Genomic DNA, 16,842 nt, shown 5'->3' on the forward strand with positions numbered 1-16,842 from the left:
TATGGATAGGAATAATTAAATTCATTAAATAAGTTTACCCTATTTAATTTTTGATAACAAGTTTTCTTAAATTATAATTAAATATGATGATGATTATTTTATTTTAAAATATCAATTTATTTAATATGTAAAGCACACATTTGACATACGATTGAGACAAAATATGTAAGTGTTTAAAGTCATTTAATTTTTGGCGAATTTTTACATTTTTTGGCGCCATTTTATTCAAAGTCAGTTATGACGTCATCATGTACAGCGTCATTTGACGTTTAAAAACATTTTCTTTGTAATTTAAATTGTACAGTCAAAAGACGTAAAAATCTAGTTAACATATAATTTCCATTGTTTTGATAAAGGCATTATGCCGAAACGTCAATTAAAGGAGTATAATCAGAGAGTTATAATTATTTAATATCACTTAGGATAGTTCAACTGAGCTTATACCCGTAAGAGTTGTCTTTATATATAAATATGCTATACAGTTTTAGTGTAGCCGCATACGTCTTGAATTTTATTAATAACACCGGCTAGACTACAACATTATGTCAGAAGATAAAAAAAAACTTCAAATTAAACCAATGTATTTTTGATTTTAAAACAATCATATATACCTTGGATTTTATGTATTTGTGCTAATTGTGACATTCTGCTCATTTTAAAAAGATAGAATGTGTACACAATATAGGCCAAACTCCGAGGATGGACTGGGACAATGTGGACTTACACCAAGCATTAAAATAATTCAAATCTAACTGTGATTCCATGTTCAAAGTCTTTTATAAGGAAAAGACGAAGAAACCAAATGTAATTATTTATTGTAATGGGTTGGCGAAAAAAAACGTTCAATGTACAGTACATGGACATTAACTAATGACCAGAAGAAAGACTTGCAACATCATTTTGGTCATTTTGAACAATATTGCAAACCCAAATCTAACACAATTTACTCAAGATATGTTTTCAAGACCAGAATACAAAGGGATGGAGAAACATTTGTACAATTTGCTTCGATTTTAAGATTATTAATCAAGGATTGTGATTACCCTGATGAAATCATAGATTAAATAATACGGGACCATATAATATTTTGAATACGTACCCAGAAATTATGCGCGAAAGAGTGATCAGTGAAGGTAATGATCTAATATGTCAGAAATTTATCGACATTGCCAGAACATACTAGCTTGCAAAAAGCCAGGTGAAGTCCATGAACAGCAGTGGCATACATGCTGGCGCCAGTGGATCAAAACGGCCAACAAGAAACGAATCCAAGCCAAAACGGAAGGGGCATAATAAACCTCACTACGCCAACACTGGAAAATGTACAAACTGTGGTGGTAGTAGGCATCACACACGAGAATTTTGCCCGGCAAAGGGAAAGACATGCAATTATTGCCACAAGATTAACCATATTGCATCAGTGTGTTTCCAGACAAACAAGGACAACAGCACCAGGCCTAAACATAGAGCCAAAATTAATGAGGTAAATAACTTTCTGCCTCAGATCAAAGTGACACCAATGATCAATATTTTATCAATTCGGTTGTTAATGATAAGCAAAAGAATCAAGCTCATGTTAAACTCAATGTTGGTCCACAAGAAACAAAAATAATGTTCAAAACTGACTCCGGTGCACAGGTCAATATCATTCCATTGCATAAATTTGCAGCGTTAGGGATTAAAACACTTACATCAAACATCTTACAATGGAACATCACTTATGGCTCATGGAATGATTCGTCTCCAGCGGCTACGGCGGTAAACAGTCATATCAGAACTTTTACATTGAAGCCAGCCCCTCCCGTCCCATATTAGGTTTAGACACACGCATGTCTATGAATCTAATCAAATATGTGTCAGAAATTCAACCTAAACATTTTTAAACAAAGGACATTGTTGTATCCAAATGCTCTGATGTATTTACTGGTCTAGGAACTCTGCCAGGGGAATCTGAAATTTGCATAAAACCCAATGTTGTTCCAGTTATTCCCCCACCTAGACGTGTTCCTGTAACAATCAAAGACATACTCAAAAGAGAGTTAAACAGAATGGTTAAGGAGGATGTAATACAAAAGTTAATGAATCGTCCGAATGGGTCAACAGTATGGTCACTTTTAAAAAGCCCAGTGGTTCTTTGCGGTTGTTTATTGACCCAAAATACATCAATGACTCTATAATGAGACCGCACTAGCCATCATGATCAATTGACGACATTTTGCTTGACCTGACTGGCGCTAAAGTGTTTTCAAAATTTAATGCACGTTCAGGCTAATGGTGTTGTTTGACAGTGTTCAATACTCCATTTGGGAGATATAGGTATCTGAGACTACTATATGGGATAAACTGTGCACAGGACATTTTTGTTCGGAAAATGGGCGATTGTCTCGAAGGTCTATAGGGCATCAAGGTCATTGTTTTTGATATTGTTTGTTTTGGACGTAAAAGACTAGACCATGACAAGAATCTCGAATAATTGATGGACAGTTGTCGACAGATTGGTCTTAAGCTCAATGCCGACAAAAATGAAGTCTGACGGACAGAAAGTCTTTGGTCATGTACTGACAGAAAATGGACTGAAAACTGATCCTTCAAAAGTAAAGGTAATTCAGGAAATGCAATCAAATGACATACGGACGACACGTAGTAGTCCAAAGTGACCATACACCACTTGTTAGCATAACACGGAGAAGTTTGCTAGCAGCTCCGCCAAGATTGCAGAAAATCATATTACAATTGACCAAATATGACTATGAAATAGTGCATATACCTGGAAAACAGATTCTAGTAGCAGACACGCTAAGTCCAAATTTCTTGCCGGACGAGCCGACTTACGTTTGTCAAGACATGGACTCATATGTACATGATTATGAAAAATATTTCTATGAGTGATCAACCTGCCATGGTCCTTCAGGAATTTGATTTGGAATCATAGGTTCCTTTGTGTTACTGTTTCGGTTCTCTAGACAAAGAGGACAATGGAGAACTTTGTCTTTAATGTCTTTTGTCATATTGGGCCAAAACATAACACTTCGTGCCCGTTGTGTGCATTTCTTAAGTCCTAGGCGTGAGTCATGTATTTTGTCCAACATTAACTGTCTGAGTTCCGTCGGAATAATAACATTGCTTCCCTTGAGCAATAAACCATCAAAGAATGCCAATTCATCTCTAAAATTCCAATATGGTAGCAAACATTTTTAACATTCCTGTCGTTTTTCAGGCCAACCATTTAGAATGGTGTGTTTTAGTGACTGCATTTCAGAGTCAGATTCAATTTTGCTTTTAATCAGTTGGATTTTCTGATCACTCATATCAATATTTTTCATAATCATATGAACATATGAGTCCATGTCTTGACAAACATCAGTCTGTTCGTCCGGCAAGAAATTGCGACTAAGCGTGTCTGCTACTGGAATCTGTTTTCCAGGTATATGCACTATTTCATTGTCATATTTGGTCAATTGTAATAGCATTTTCTGCAATCTTGGCGGAGCTGCTAGCAAACTTTTTCGTGCTATGCTAACAAGTGGTTTATGGTCACTTTGGACTACTACGTGTCGTCCGTATGTCATTTGATGAAACTTTGTCATGCCAAATAAAACAGCATACAGCTCTTTTGTGATTCGCGCATAGTTTCGTTCTGTCTCCGTCAACGATTTCGAGGCAAAGAAAACGGGTTTGTCGTTTTGAAGTAAAAATCAACGAAGTCCATTTTGTGATGCATCAACTTGCAACACAACACCAACTTTTGGATCAAAATACGAGAGTATTTGTCCTGGGTTTTGAGTGATAACCCCTTTTATTTGTTTAAGACAGTTTCATGCTCCGGGTCCCACCGGAAAATACTTTCCTTTTTCAACAATTGTCTCAGTGGACTAGTCATTTCAGCAAGATTTGGTGCAAATCTTTGCAAATAGTTTACCATTCCAAGTATTGTCTCAAGTTCAGACTTTGACTGTGGAGATGGCATTTTCTGATTGCCCTTACTTTTGAAGGATCAATTTTCAGTCCATTTTCTGTCAGTACATGACCAAAGACTGGAATTTCTGTCTGTCCGACTTCAGTTTTGTCGGCATTGAGCTTTAGACCAATCTGTGGACACCTGTCCATCAATAGTTTGAGATTCTTGTCATGTTCTAGTCTGTTACGTCCAAAACAAACAATATCATCTACAATGACCTTGATGCCCTGTAGACCTTCAAGACATTCGTCCATTTTCCGAACAAAAATGTCCTGTGCGCAGTTTATCCCATATGGTAGTCTCAGATACCTATATCTTCCAAATGGAGTATTGAACTCTGTAAAGAAAGATGACTTTTTGTTTAATTTGCAGACCAGTAGCCTGTATGTGCATCAAATTTTGAAAACACTTTAGGGCCAGTCAGGTCAGGCAACATGTCGTCAATTGATCTTGATGGATAGTGCGGTCTTATAATAGCGTCATCGAGGTCTTTTGGGTCAATACACACTCGCAAAGAACCACTGGGCTTTTCAACAGTGAACATACTGTTGACCCATTCGGATGGTTCAGTAACTTTGGTTATTTCACCATCCTTAACCATTCTGTTTAACTCTTTTTGAGTCTGTCTTTGATTGCTACAGGAACACGTCTAGGTGGGTGAATAACTGGAACAGCATTGGGTTTTATGCAAATGTCAGAGTACCTAGACCGGTAAATACATCAGAGTATTTAGATACAACTGTTTCCTTTGTGTAAAAATGTTTAGGTTGAATTTCTGACACAAATTTGATTAGATTCATAGACATGCATGTGTCCAAACCTTATATGGGACTGGAGGGGCTGTCTTGAACGTAAAAGTCCTGATATGACTGTTTACCGTCGTAGCCACACTTGAGACGAATCATGCCATGAACCTTAAGTGATGTTCCATTGTAAGCTGATAGTTTGATGTTAGTGTTTTTGAGTGGACCCTTAATCCCTAACGCTGCAAATTTATGTAATGGAATGATATTGACCTGTGCACCGGAGTCAATTTTGAACATTATTATTTTTTCTTGTGGACCAACATTGAGTTTAACATGAGCTTGATTCTTTTGCTTATCATAAACAACAGAATTGATAAAATATTGATCATTGGTGTCACATTGATCTGAGTCAGAAAAGTCATTTACCTCATTAATTTTGGCTCTACTATGATTAGGTCTGGTGCTGATTTCCATGCTTTTCTTGAAACACACTGATGAAAAATGCTTCATCTTGTGGCAATAATTGCATGTCTTTCCCTTTGCCGGACAATGATCTTGTGTATGATGACAACTACCACCACAGTTTGTACATTTTCCCCTGTTTGCGTAGTTAGGTTTATCCCGTCCCTTCCATTTTGGCATGGATTCGGTTCTTGTTGAACGATTTGATCCACTGGCGACAGCATGTATGCCACTGGTGTCCATGGACTTCACCTGGCTTTTCGTCAGTTCGTATGTTCTGGCAATGTCGAGACATTTCTGAAGTATTAGATCATTACCTTCACTTAGCATTCTTTCGCGGAATTTCTGGGTACGTATTCCAAATATTATATGGTCCAGTATCATTTCATCAATGATTCCATCAGGGTAATCACAATCCTTGATTAATAATCTCAAATCTTTAGCAAACTGTTCAAATGTTTGTCCATCCTTTTGTATTCTGGTCTTGAAAACATATCTGGAGTAAATTGTGTTAGATTTGGGTTGCAATATTGTTCAAATTGATCAAAATGATGTTTCAAGTCTTTCTTCTGGTCATTAGTTAATGTCCATGTACTATAAATTGAACGTCCTTTTTCGCCAACCCATAACATTAAATAACTACATCTGGTTTATTCGTCTTTTCCTTTAAATGGACCTTTGAACATGAAATCACAGTGCGATTTGAACGAGTTAAATGCTTGGTGTAAGTCCGCATTGTCCCAGTCCATCCTCGGAGTTTGGCTTATATTGTGTCCGCTTTTCTTCTTTTTAAAATGAGCAGAATGTCACAATTAACACAAATTAATAAATCCTGGAAATATATGATTGTTTTAAAATCAAAATTCGATTGGTTGTATCTGAAGGTTTTTTTAACTTTTGACACCATGTTGTAGTCTAGCCGGTGTAATTTATACAACTCAAGGCGTATGCAGCTACATCTTTATTAAGTAATGTCTAAGCAACAAGTGTTCAACAAACTGTATAGCATATTCATATATAAAGATAACTCTTACGGATAATAGTTAAGTATAAAACAGTGATGTCCCTTTAACCATTCATTAGATTATGGAACAACAACAACTACTACTACTACTACTATGATTACTACTACTACTACTACTACAACTTCTTCTACTACTACTACTACTACTACTACTACTACTACTACTACTACTACTACTACTTTTACTACTACTACTACTACTACTACTACTACTACTACTACTACTACTACTACTACTACTACTACTACAACAACTACTACTACTTCTTCTACTACTTCTACCACCACCACCACCATCAACGCCACAATTAACAACCTCGCTTGATAAATCTCCGCGTTAAAAGCGAAACGCATTAGTATCTTCCCTTAACCCATTTATGCCTAGCGTCTAGAAAAAAGGCTTTGGCAAACAGCGAAGACCAAGATGAGACGCCGCATGATGCGGCGTCTCATTATGGTCTGCGCTGTTCGCTAAAAGGAATTTTTGTAAGAAATATTCTAAATATAGAAATAAATATACTAGACTAATTCAAAATTATATTCTGCATGATATCTTTGCTTCTCGCAAATCTGAACAAACATTTAAACGTGTAGTAGTGCAGAACATTAAAACCAACATGCATTGAACTGGCTGGCCTCTGATGCATGGTATCAGTTAACAGAAAGTCGATTGTATGCACAGACCGCCTGTTTTACCAGGTATCAGTTTACATACATAATAGAGAAACTATTTTAACCAGACCGTTGGTTTCATGTTTCCTCGTTTAGTTAAATAACGACGGGCTTACTTTATAGCCATGAGTTAACACTCGTCGCTCATTGGATTTGTTTGTCAGACGTAAAAGATCTACTCAAATGAATTACTCAAAATTTATAAAACAACTTGTGTTCGTGTTTATATTAGGATGTACAGCAATCGTTTCGTTACACGTCATGTACAAACCTTTCCTAAACAGTGCCCTTTTCGCGAAATATATCGATTCGTCGTCGTCGGCGTCGGTGAAAGAAATAAACAAAGATCTCAGTGAAGTTTTAAAATATAATGAGTTTAATACAAGTCAAGTTAGAAGTACGCCAGTTACACCGAGGACGGACAAGTACAAACATACATGTTTGGATGGGTTCAGCAACTGTGTGCGCATCTTTGACACTTCCGTGGATTACTCCCAAGTAAAGCAGATTCATAAATGCGTTGCGCTTAGGATACCATCGCTAGCCAACACACCGATCTGTGTGTACGATCCAAAGATAGATATCTATGTTTCCAAATCCATAATTACAGGTGGAAATTGGGAAGGAGGTAACATATTGACAGTGATAGAGATTCTTCGTCGCAATCCAAATCTACTTTTTTTAGATTTAGGTTGTAATGTTGGCGTTTACACTCTGTCCATTGCAAACGCCGGACGAAACGTCACCGCTCTAGATGCCAACCGGAAGAATCTCGAGATGCTTACAACGTCACTTAGGAAGGGAAATCTTACTAACATGGTTACTCTGATCTGGAACGCTCTCTCAGACAAAGCTGAAACCGTTGGATTTAAGGAGGACTTAAAAAACATCGGTGGCCTGCAAATGTTGAGCGGTGTAAGCGATGCAGGTGCGGTCAGTGACGAAAAAAGCTCTGTTTCTATTGTTCTTGACGATTTAGTGCCTATGTTCAGAAACAAATCCGTGTTTATCAAAATGGACATAGAGACGTATGAACTTAAAGCAATGTTGGGTGGAAAGACATTCTTTGAAGAGGTTAACATTAAGTTTCTGTTTATGGAATGGTTCCACCACAAAGACAATGGGGTAGGGACTGGGATTATACAGTTTATGACTGAAAGAGGGTATCAACCGTTCAACCCCAGCCAGACGTCATTTCCCCTGAAAATTGAAAATCGGAAGTCCTGGTCCGGGGATATAGTGTGGATTAAATAAATCATTTAGATCTATCTGATTATGTGAGTAGCTTTATCGACCGGATCGATATGTCTGAAATATTGTTCAATGGCAAAAGTACCATCACACTCAGCAAACGAAATCATTTTGAAACATGTTAAGCAGGAAAGGTTCATGTTAATTTAAAATAAGTGTCGTTCTTGGATCTCTCTATACAATTGCATAAACTTTGGGACTTATTTGCTTCTCACTCAATATTGAAGGTTATGAAAGCACACAAAAAAACTTCTACATATAATTAGAATTTACAAATGGTATGAGACAACAAACACGTCACTTATTAACTTTGGCGTTTACAGATGATAATGTATTCTTGTGTTTATGATTTGTGTGGCTTTTAACTGTTTTGGAAAATAAACATCCATCAAATAATAGCAAAATCACAGACATGTGATTCTGACAAGCAATTTTTTGTTAAATCATATTTTTTGCCATATTCAAGATAAATTTACTTCTGTAAAACTTTTAACAGTGTATAAATTGATTGTTTTTATGATTATGTTAAATTTTGATATACCGTAATTACTCTACGTTTTCGGACATTTAAAAATCATTCATTTTTTTCATGTAAGACAGTTTACATACGAGTTTTTTTTAATACGAGTGTCCGAAAATTTAGAGACAGATACGTTATGTTTGTTTGTCAATTATTATATTTAAATATAACCAATAATAATATGTGCAATTATGGTATTGTGTTGTACGTTTGTTTCTCTACTTAAAATAAAAGCGCTGAAGTCACTGAAGTTGTTCGCTATTGCATTATCTTAGACGAAACTCAGTATTCAAAATTATGTTATAGCTTTTTATATCGCATATTTGAACTGAACACAACCCATTAAAATTTTTAAAGAGTGTGTCTTAAAGCACAGGTCGAGATGCGTTTGAACTGTTCATTCTCATATTTATGTTATAGAGATAACTTAGACAAAATAACAACAATATGTCTTTTTTTTTCGCAATTGGTTATTGCATTGGCAACCTTCTTTAGAATTTTGGTTGCCTTGCTAAAGAATAACGAGCCTAGAATCATCTACATGTTGTGTTATGGTAATCCAATGCGTTATCTATTTTCTTTAAATTATTGAGCAACAAGTTTGCCGACATGAAAGATATTAAGTGTATCATGTCTTGTTGTGAGCCGGAATTGAATCATTTCCTAGGCCTAATTGATCCACAGTCGCCATTTTGTATTCTATGTTTAAGTGGACTGAGTTGTTCAAGCTTTGAAAAAGCTATTTTCCCTGCTTTTTAGCCCAACTGTAACTAACTTTTGAATTTGAGTTTCCTGAGCTTAAATATACTGGCTCCATACTTACAGGCAACCACTAAACCTGTAATTTATTCTTGATGTAAGATCTGACAGTGTATTGAACTCATTAAATTTGACAATGTATTGAACTCATTAAATTTGCAAGTCTGAAGACATTAAAGGGACCTTGTTGGTAAATTGACAAAATTAAACGATTTAATAATTTCGAGAGGTCGGTTGTTGTCGTTATATTTTTTCATACTTGGATGGCCGAGAGGTCTAAATGATATACTTATATTCCAGGGGTCAGTGGTTCGAGCCAAGTTGAGGGTAACTTTTTTGTTTTTTTTTAATTTTATTCTTGTTTTTTTTTAATGGAGCTTTTAAGATCAAATGTTAACATTTATCAATATTAAGCATTTAATGACAAACTGTGAAAAGGTCCCTTTTAGATGTTTACTAAAAATGCCACAAGGTAAAAATTTAGAACGCATTGTTGTTTATTTGATTTAAAAGTAATTTTGTCTATTTGCCATGTCAGCGAGGTCACTTTGAAGTTATTATCACTTTTATCTTCTTTTTTTTCAAATAATTAATAAAAAGATTATTTAGCTTCATTTTGGGAAAACAGGTATTAATGCATATGCATTAATTGTCATCCCCGAACCAGAGATTTTAAACGAAAAACACTATAAAATAAGAAAGTGTCGTTCTTGATTAGCTTGTGCGCATTGCACAGGCTAATCAGTGTGCACAGGCTAATCTTATTTAACATGCATTAAGCCCCGTTTTCCTCCGAAAGCAGCCGATTTGTACAGATTTCAATGAAAGCTGGCCAATGTCGTCGCACAAGCTGTTAAACACTAGACTGGCCAAAATCGTCGCACAAGCTGTTAAACACTATTGATTACATGCACACACTAGCTGTCTGCAGTGTTCCAGTGGTGAAGTATAAACAAGCAGATGCGGTGGTTATTGTTCCTAGCGTAGTTAAGAGCAGACTAATATATAAAAACGTTATAAAGCAACCATACTGCTTACTGAATACGATATAATTTCAAATGATCTTGGGTGACACCATTGTTTATTACCGGTATACATGGTAATCCACCCAATAACGCAATCACAATGGTCCATTGCCCCCAGGACATTCATATTCCAGGTTTTATGACCTTAACCCGGTTGTAAAACTCAATGATCGAAGGGTCCCCAGATGAACGAAAACAGGGCATTATTCGGGGAAAATAACGCTGTAAAATAAACTGTCCGAAAAATTAGAGTCATTATTGATGGACGAAAACCTATACGTCCGAAAATATAATGTTGGCTAAAAAAAGAGGGTGTCCGAAAACTTAGAGTGTCCGAAAACTTAGGGTAAATACGGTAAGTAATTTTGGTATCAAATATAAGTATTTACATGAATCTGATTAATTATTATACTATCTTTACAAATTATATCTCCTAGTTATTAAACTAATAAGCAGATAACGTTAATCAATCCACACTTAAATTAGTTTGATTACAAAGATTGTTGACGGGATTTATTAATCATCTCTTTTAAAAACCAATTATCGGATTAGATTTATTAGTCCAACAATGTGCTGAGAGGCTTTATCAATCGCCTTAAATCGGGTGCCGATTGACCGGGTTTAAAAATAAATCTGGTGTCAATTGGTCGACAAATTTACGGTGTGCCGATTGTCCGGGAATGCAAAAAAATCCCACAGGGCTCCGATTGTCCGGATGCCGTTTGTCCGGATACCGGTAAAGGAATATTATATGGAATAAGTGCAAAAATTAGATTGGCTGGAACAATGTGAGTACGTTAAAAGAACTGTTCGAAATGACATAAATATTTAAAACAAACGGCGAAAATGTCAGCCAGGTATGCAGACATAATTGTGTCAATTAAGTGTAAACCACATAAAACTTCAGTGCTCATTATCGATAATTGTTGCTAGTTAATCTATAAATCTATTAATTCGATCAATTTCAACGTAGCGTATTTTCCTAGCACTCAAAACTGACGCAGTATGAATAGACTTGTGAAAATTCATGCAACTTATCAATAATGCAAGCGAAAATTCAACTTTTCTACATTCAGACCTGCAATATTCTACACAATTTAACCCATGTTACACAGCTTTACTTTTTACTTGTTGTATGAAGCACTTTAACTTGAATGACCGTTTTCAATGAGATATGTTTGTTTGTTGAGATTAAACTATAGTTTTAGCTGGTAAAAGTATTCAATATAATTACATTTATTTTACAATTTATTATATAATGTTATTTGTCTTGAAACTTCGACGTAACACTCAATTGTGTTACTCAATATTGTTGTAATACAAACATAGGTCGTTCAAGTACATAAATATATACATATAATAAATTCATATAATAAACAAAAACTAGAAAAGTCCATAGATTGCTAGAAATAGAAATGAATGGCTGTGACGGACATAATGTGTACATAAAGCCTATTTTCTTATTTCGACATTGGTTTTAAGCGAGCGCCATTGTTGGTGCATACAAAATATCGTTTCGAAATTTTTATAGATTTGTTCTGGTGTTTTTTTCGGAATCCCATCACGCACAATATACACTGGCTATCACCACTACATTTGAATGCCTATTCACAAATATAAAAAGTAATGGACTGTTTGAATTGTTTGAGAGAGTAAAATTATAAAACAATTTTCCTGTAAAAACAACAACAACTGCAGATGAAATGAACAAAAATCAAAACTAAAAAGGGTCATACATTACATTTAAAGGTGCATTTTAATTATATCGAACAGATACTCATATTACAAGGTTTATGGCTTCAGTGGTTCTACAGCTATCGTGTCCTCAAGGTGGTCATTTATTGCAAGTTATATATATAACTTTAAAGAAGGAAGACCAATTTTAGACATGTAACATCCATCGCACTACCTAGTAAGTCAAGTCAATAGTAGGTCATAAGTAAAGATTTGAACGTGAACCAGCTGGTCTTGACTGTTAATATGTCTTTGTTATAATATTACTTACCAATACATGACCACCATTAAAGTATAGCGTGTTGCGCGTATCACCTGGTTCCCTACCTCAAAGATTGAACTTAAAAATTAAATAACATATTCGGTCATAAAACAGTTTGTCCGGACTATGAATTTGTCATTCATCATGCGATTCAAATACTTAAATATGATAGTATGAAGTGTTGCATTAAACATCTGTCTCGAAACCTCAAAGGTCTAAGTCAAATGTTAAAGTTTGTCATAAAACATCTTGTCGGAGCTTCCCCGCACTGTAATATAGTGCACCTTTATAACATCTCAACACATATTACTACCGTTATAAGATGACTTGTCGCGTGTGGAACCCTCATCCTTCCTTTAGGGCACACTTTGAGGTTCAAAGTTCAATTTTTCCCATTTCCGAACTATTATGTTCTCCTATATCATGTAATTTTAAAATAATAAAAAACCTACTATCAACGTGACGAGACGGCATTTGTGTGTAAACCTGGCTCCCAGCTGTTGAGAAAAAGGTCACATTAACCCTTTTATGCCTAGTGGACTCTCCCATCCTTCTAAATTGGATCAATTTATTTCCAAAATTAGGGATGTCTAGTATATGTATTTCTATATTTAGAATATTTCTTACAGAAATTCCTTTAAACAAACAGCCCAGACCCAGACCCCGCATCATGCGGCGTCTCATCTGGGTCTACGCTGTTTGCCAAGAACTTTTTTCTAGACACTAGGCATAAATGGGTTAAGAAGATTTCCAAGTTTTGTCATAAACATCTGTAACTGTCTCAATCATCATGCAATTTGTATTTGTTTAGTGTTGTTATTTCGCTATTTTAGAATCTTGATTCAGGTTTTTTGTTGTAAGCTGATCATCAGTAACTAAGGGATTGAATACAACACTTTAAAACGCACCAAAGGGCTATACGTGTGTACCAAAACATCTTATAACTTTGGATACAACATGCGTGTTTTGAAACCAAACTATCTAAATGAAGAAAACCAATCAATCACATTGTCTCAATAAAGCAACCAACAAGCTATCTAATGGCCAAATTTGACACGTGACCCTTCAGCGAAGGTAGAAGGTAGGAAACCATTGTCACAGTGTACACACCGGTCTTTCTGACCTGTGTACTAACGCGAAAGGAATTGTGGGTAGCACTTCTTTTACGAGTAAAAAGTGAAAGCGAATGTAGGTCTGGTCATCGTGCTTCTGATAATTACTATCAGTCTTAATAGAGATTCAAAATCACATACAAACATTATTAAATAACATTTCTTTAAACAACATTCCGTTTTAAACACACAATAAAAACGATTTTTCTTTCATTATGAACATTTTCATTCCTACGCAGAACTACTTTGGCTGAAGCATAATTCCCCAAACCAGGGGAATGTGATGCGTATTAGTATAGAGGTGACGTAGTGACGTCACCATCTATGTATAGAATGGGTAGAAAACGGATGATTCACGCGATACGCTGTCAACTAATGGTGGTTGGTTATGGTAAATACTTTTAAATTACATGATGAACGGTCCGAAAAAGATGTTTTATGGCCAAAGTTCATAATTGACCGTCAAGTCGGACATTGACCTTTGCGGTAGGGACGCGCTTCTCCCCATTAATGCCATTTGTGTTTTTAATTATTTGAAAGATATAAATGACAAAGTAACCGTCTGCATAAGCTATTGTGTGGAAAAATTTCACTTTAAACCTCTCAGTGTTATCTTGACTGTTGAAGTTAAGACAATGGTCTTCTTATGAGGGTTTTTCTTACTATGATATAAAAAATCCTCTACAGTTTAAATGTGCTGACAGTGTTTAACAAGTGCGTATTTCCTATCTTATTTGTTATCAACCGTTTACCACTCAGAACATGCAAAAGCATAGCCTGAATAGTGTAAAATTACAAACCTTTCATCTTTAACAATAAGTTATGCCATATCGTATTTTCTACCAACCGTCGATCACTTAAACTTAATATCAGACGCCCCAAGCGGAGTTTTATCAATTTTACATTAACTAGAAACAAGAAACCACACGACTCGTATATTGTGACAATGTTTCATACTAAATACATGAGACGGATATTATTTACATTAATTTTAATATGCGCTTGTGTTGTAGTTTTTATACTTGTTTTCAATGTATCGAAATACAAATTAGGGTCCACTGGGTTCTCAATTTCGACAAGAAATAGCGTCAATGTTTTAGTTGTGCAGAAGAGTGATATTATTGCATCGTCAAAAAGTTGTATGCCAGGCTATGACAACTGTGTGCGCGTGTTTGACACGTCTGTGGATTATTCCAGTGCAAAGCAGATTCATAAATGCGTTGCGCTGAGGATTCCATCAGTCAAGAACATTCCCATTTGTGTATACGATCCTGCGATAGATATTCATGTTTCTAGAACTATAATAGCCAATGGAAATTGGGAAGTTGCAAACATACAGAAAGTGCTAAGCATACTTCAAAACGACCCACGTTTAGTATTCTTAGACCTCGGTTGCAACGTGGGTGTGTATACCATTGCCGTAGCTAAGTTTGGTCGACCAGTGACCGCTCTTGATGCCAACAGGAAGAACCTTGAGATGCTGACTACGTCACTTCAGAAGGGAAATATTACTGGAATGGTAATGTTGATCTGGAACGCGCTCTCTGACAAAGCTGAAACAGTTGGATTTAAGGAGGACAACAGAAATATCGGCGGCCTTCAAATGGTGAGCGGAGTAACCAACACAACACTGTTAGGTGATTCAAATAGCTCTGTTGCCATTGTACTAGACGATTTAGTGCCGTTGTTCAGAAATAAGTCCGTGTTTATAAAAATGGACATAGAAACGTATGACCTCAAGGCAATCATGGGAGGAAAGAAATTCTTCGAACAGGTCGATGTGAAGTATATGTTTATGGATTCAACATAAAAACTCAGAGGTTGGAAGTAAAATAATACAGTGTATGACAGAGAGAAAGTATACACCGTTCAACCCACTGACATCAGACCCCTTGAGAATAGAAAACCGGATGTCCTGGTCTGTAGATATTATATGGATAAAAAATACAAACTAAGTCGGCGGACAGTTTTTTAGAACGTTATTTGATTTTTGATTGCAAGGCTCAGTTGTTCATCGAATTGTTGTTTGGCTATCGACAAATGACTTTTATATACAGTTCTTCATTACCTAGATGTCACATTGAATAAGCAGTCACCTGGTTAACGTGATACGTATTTATTTCTCCCGATATAACTAGTCATTATTACATCTGTAATTTGCGTTAACATTTTGCCTTGAACCAGGAAGCAGCAGCCAGAATTGTGTATTTAACAAAATCAAGCGGTCACCAGATATCTGATTACAGGAGCAGGTTATGTTCTCTCAGTCCCATGCATGTCCCAAATAATTGCTAGTTATCAGTTCGCGTATTTGCCTATTGCTTCACACGATAATGACATTGTGCGAGAGATAATTTCAACTGTCACAGCATGAGTTTTCCGCGTGGTTAGAAACAAACACGCTCCATTGCAATCAAAATCGATACTTTTCAATATAACTAGTTAGTATTCTCGTGTATCTTTGTTCGCAAAATGTTAAATAATGACATTGACATTTATTTGCGCCTACCTACGAATATAACAAACATTTGAGACGTAATTAGATGTTTTTGAATTTTGTTTTGTATAAAATGTAATCTGTATTTTAAATCTTCATGTATATATTTAATACAATAAAAAAAAAAGGTCATTCCTCTATTTTTAGCCACTTGATTTGACCGTCCTATTGTCTGCTTCGGATTGGTAAGACTCTATAAGTCATGACGGTATATTTATTTCATTGCCAACGTACGCTTCACTGCCATTCATTGATAATAATGACCCCAATCATTGATTATAATTACCGTAACTTAAAGGGGCCTTTTCACAGATTTTGGCATTTTTTTAACTTATTCATTAAATGCTTTATATTGATAAATGTAAACATTGGATCATAAAAGCTCCAGTAAAAAATCAAGAAAAAAATTTAAAAAAGTTAAAGAACATTGCCCGGAGCAGGTTTCGAACCAGTGACCCCTGAAGTCCTGCCAGAGTCCTGAAGTAAAAATGCTTTAGCCTACTGAGCTATTCCGCCGTGTACACATTCTGCACGTATTTTAAACATTATATAAGCAATCTTCGTAGTTTCACAAAATTTAACGACAAAAACAGAACTCTCCAAATTATTCAATCGTTTCGCGTTGCAACGCTTTATAATTTTTAGGTTTTAAAATCGTCAAAAGATGCATATAATGGCTATATTAGAGCATGGTTAATGTTCAGTATTACTGTTTCCTCACAAATATCATAACTAAAACGAAAACTTACGAATCTGAAACAACTTTTTTCAATTTTGTCAATTTACCAAAGCGTGAAAAGATCCCTTTAACACAATGATG

General features: G+C 35.6%; 3 protein-coding genes across 5 annotated transcripts in view; 2 read left to right on the plus strand and 1 right to left on the minus strand.

Moving 5' to 3' along the window:
* Positions 1–16,842, minus strand: part of LOC127855585 (probable thiopurine S-methyltransferase) — a 288,200-nt gene that overhangs the window by 195,821 nt on the left and 75,537 nt on the right. The gene's annotated exons all lie outside the window — the stretch shown is intronic.
* Positions 1–16,842, plus strand: part of LOC127855579 (uncharacterized) — a 142,624-nt gene that overhangs the window by 91,193 nt on the left and 34,589 nt on the right. The window lies entirely within an intron of this gene.
* LOC127855577 (uncharacterized) overlaps positions 14,308–16,842 on the plus strand; it is a 185,454-nt gene continuing 182,919 nt past the window's right edge. Inside the window, exon 1 of the mRNA XM_052391310.1 lies at positions 14,308–15,299. Within this exon, the coding sequence (XP_052247270.1) occupies positions 14,472–15,299 (828 nt within the window). The 5' untranslated portion in view covers positions 14,308–14,471. The remainder of the gene's footprint in view (positions 15,300–16,842) is intronic.

Source organism: Dreissena polymorpha, chromosome 13 (genome assembly GCF_020536995.1).
Source record: "Dreissena polymorpha isolate Duluth1 chromosome 13, UMN_Dpol_1.0, whole genome shotgun sequence".
NCBI classification, from domain to species: domain Eukaryota; kingdom Metazoa; phylum Mollusca; class Bivalvia; order Myida; family Dreissenidae; genus Dreissena; species Dreissena polymorpha.